Source organism: Mesitornis unicolor, unplaced genomic scaffold, assembly GCF_000695765.1.
Source record: "Mesitornis unicolor isolate BGI_N332 unplaced genomic scaffold, ASM69576v1 scaffold15323, whole genome shotgun sequence".
Taxonomy (NCBI): Eukaryota; Metazoa; Chordata; class Aves; order Mesitornithiformes; family Mesitornithidae; genus Mesitornis; species Mesitornis unicolor.
The window spans coordinates 19,269-22,579 of NW_010175450.1; the positions used below are offsets into that span (position 1 = coordinate 19,269).

At 52.8% G+C, this 3,311-nt stretch overlaps 1 protein-coding gene across 1 annotated transcript in view; it reads right to left on the minus strand.

Moving 5' to 3' along the window:
* BRAP (BRCA1 associated protein) overlaps positions 1-3,211 on the minus strand; it is a 12,691-nt gene extending 9,480 nt beyond the window's left edge. Inside the window, exons 1-3 of the mRNA XM_010181400.1 lie at positions 3,053-3,211; positions 2,169-2,370; positions 1,236-1,425 (exon numbers count right to left, since the gene is read on the minus strand). Of these exons, the coding sequence (XP_010179702.1) occupies positions 1,236-1,425; positions 2,169-2,370; positions 3,053-3,203 (543 nt within the window). The 5' untranslated portion in view covers positions 3,204-3,211. The remainder of the gene's footprint in view (positions 1-1,235; positions 1,426-2,168; positions 2,371-3,052) is intronic.
* Between the last annotated feature and the right edge of the window lie 100 nt (positions 3,212-3,311).

A 3,311-nucleotide genomic window follows, 5' to 3' on the forward strand; every position in this document is an offset into this window, starting at 1 on the left:
CCCTTCAGCATCTGTTTTGCCCTTTGTCAGCAATTTCAGCGCATTTGCAAAGCAAATTAGGTCTCTGCAAAAATTTCAGAGGGCCACATTGCAGGACATTGGTACCTGCATCAGGAAAAGAAACAATTTAACTGTGGGAAAGGATCCACTGCTCCAGCCACAATTCAGGCGTGCTCTGAGCTGTGCCCGAGAGTCACTTGCAAAGAAGCAGAACCAAACCAAAATCTGACAAATAAATCACCCACTTTCACTTGGGGATCTCCCCAAACCCTTTCTCTTGCAAATCATGACACCAGATTGAGGCAAATTAGCCACATTCCTGTATTGCTGGTCACTCCAGCCAGAAGCATGAAGGCCGGTAAGATCTGCTTTTGCTGCCTGCAGACACAGCCATCAGGGGTCACAGGGGAACTGGGCTTCAGGGAATTTCCTCAGAAACAGGCATTTCAGGGTGAACTGAGTACAAGTTTAAGGATTTGCTACAAGGCTGTTTAGCACTCGATATCTGCCCATGAAATCTGATGCAGCAATATACAAAACGCACCTCTGCAACCACTGCAAATAGCACAAAGCGCGCACAAATACTGTGTCTGCGCAACAGGCAGGGAAATACCTCATGTGGCATTCACAGCTAGGGGAAACCTCTTCCCCAGCTCCAAAAAAGGTCATCTGGGAGAAAAGAAGGTACAAGTGAGAGGCTCCACACAGGAACCGGCAGGGCCATGCCTGAAGCTATGTAGCTGAAGACCTTTGAGCAGCAAACTGTGTCTTCTGGTCATCGATTCATCCCCCAGGCTCTCAGTTTTGAGGGTGCCACCCTTTCCACACTCTACTGGCAGTGGTGGGGGGATCACCCAGCTCCTCAGAAAAGCAGAGCCAGTCTGTCCTAAAATGCAAACAAAGCCGCACTGGCTGGGTCCTTTCTGTTCACCACAGCGTGATGCACTGCTCTCTTTTTGAATGTGCTCTGAGATAGCAGAGAACTGTGAATCCTTACTATTTTTTTAAAAATACCCTGCCAACAAGACATAGAATAGGTAAAATGTGGCAGACATCTGCCTCCCAGTCAAGGCGTGGGACTAATCCTTGTCAGCAGCCCTGGGAAAGCTCTGGGCAATAGGACAGGGCTGTTTCTACGAGGGTAAAGCGCAATCTCGGCTGAAAGCTGGCCACGAAACTGCAGCTGCGAGTGACAGCGCAGCCCCTTCAACAGCAAAGGCGCTCCCAGCTCTTACCTGCGAGCTAAACTTGATCAGCACCATGTACTGGTTCGGAGTGGAATCCCGGATGATTTTCATGTGCTCGATTACTTCGTAGAAGGAAGCCACAAACTTCATCAGGTCGTGACTGGTCATGGTGGCAGGGACAGTGAGGATGCACAGCATGGCGCTGCGCCTGACGTCCTCTTTGAGAGAGGTCATCTTGCTGGGGAGGCAACGGTGACACAACTGGGTGTCATTTCAGAGAGAAAGAACTGGACACATCGCCCTTCCAACAACAGCTTTGCTGTCACTCGCAACCCTCCTCTGCACATTTGTAAATATTAAGAGAGAGAAGCAAGGGGTTGTGGTAAGCGTCCAGCGCACCCACATGAAATTGTCACCCTTTAGCAAAGGATTAAACTGGGCAGCCCCAGCAAACAACAGTTTTGTCAGGAATAATTTGACATCTGTTTTTCTACCAAAACTGTTCCACGGGTGCTCAGAACTGTTCCTAGAACAAGCAAGCAATGTTTGTTACCATCTCAAATGCCCATTTCGTGGCTCCTGATAGCTTTCAGCAAGAGCTGAAATGGAATTTCTCACACAAAGTGGCACAGCGTGGAATTGTCATCCCCAAAGTACGGGACAAAACCTCCCAGCTCCTCAGGTCTCCTGCCAAGACCTGAGAGATCACAATTTAATTGTGGGATCCCTTGGGAAGCTGCTTTCAAACATCATTTTTTAGGAGCACGCATTTGTCTTATGCCTCTGGGACGAGCCCTCTCCAGCCAGCTCCAAGCCCCACCAGTAACACCAGGAGCCGTCTGCCTCCTGGTGCGAGTGGCCCTTCCTGTTTGTCCCAGCTCAGGAGCCACAGCCCCGAGGCGACCGACTCACCCTTCCGGGCGGTGGCATTATTCAGGAGCACGGCTCCCACTAGAGCTGCAATTAGTCAAGCGTTCTTACTTTGTTTTGTACAGATGCATAATGCCGTGAACGATTTCAACCGAGGGGTTGCCGCTGAAGAAGGAAATCTGGTCGGGGAGCTGTTTTGAAGGCGAGTCTGGAGCAGCCTCCCGCTCTTTACTTTGATCGTCATGTTTATTTTTGTCCTCGGCAGACGCAGCCTCTGAAGATTTTCTTCCTTCCACGGCAGCTTTTGCTTCATCTTTTACAAACCGAAAGTTTTCAGATTACTAACGGCACATCAGGGGCGGCTGCCGTTCCCCGAGCACAGCCTGCACACACACAGCAGCGCCCCAGGAAACCAAGTGACAACCCCGGAAAGCAGCAGCACGAGACCCCTCTCATCTTTGCTCTTCCAGGGCAAACTCCAGCACTGCCAAACGCTCGGTGCTGCAGACCAAGGCAGGAGAGATCTGCGTTGTGCCTGGTGAAATCCCGACAGGCACCGGTACCGACACAAAGCAACGGGACAAGGTTGCCCCACAGCAGTCAACAGCAGCTCAGACATCTGATACAAGTCAGTGTTTCTGTCCTGAAACCTCCCCTCTGTCAGGAAATTTAACGCCAGTAGAGCTGAATTGTCTCATTGCTATGGACCAGCAATGCCAGCAAGCAAAACACCAACCAACCCACAGCACAGCCCGTGGTAAATTAACCCTTTTCAGCCATAACCAGCTCTCCCATCCAGGCCCTGACACACAATCCTTGGCTTCGCTATTTATCTTCCAAACCGCACGTCTGACTCAAGCCCCGCAAACCCAGCGGCACCTCCACCATCCCCACACCAACACACAGCTGTCACCGTGACAAGCGACTGCCGCACAAGCGGGGTGGGTGACAACCGCAGCCCCAGAAAAGAGCCTCTCCCGCCCCCCAGCCGGTACCTGGCCGCGGCTGGATGGTCTCGATGATCACGTCGGTCATCTCCCTGCGGCCCAGGTGCTGGTGAAGGATGGCCGCCCGCTCGCCTGGGCCTTTCCCCTCTAAACAGGACGGCAGAGCGGTCGGGGCCGCTCCGGTGCTCTCCGCAGCCATCTCTAGAGCTGCGCGGCAAAACGGAGGCGTTGGGAGGGGGCGGTGGGAGTGGAGCCCCGGTACCGGCACCCACCGGCATAAGCGGGATGGTGACCCAGAACCCCTCCC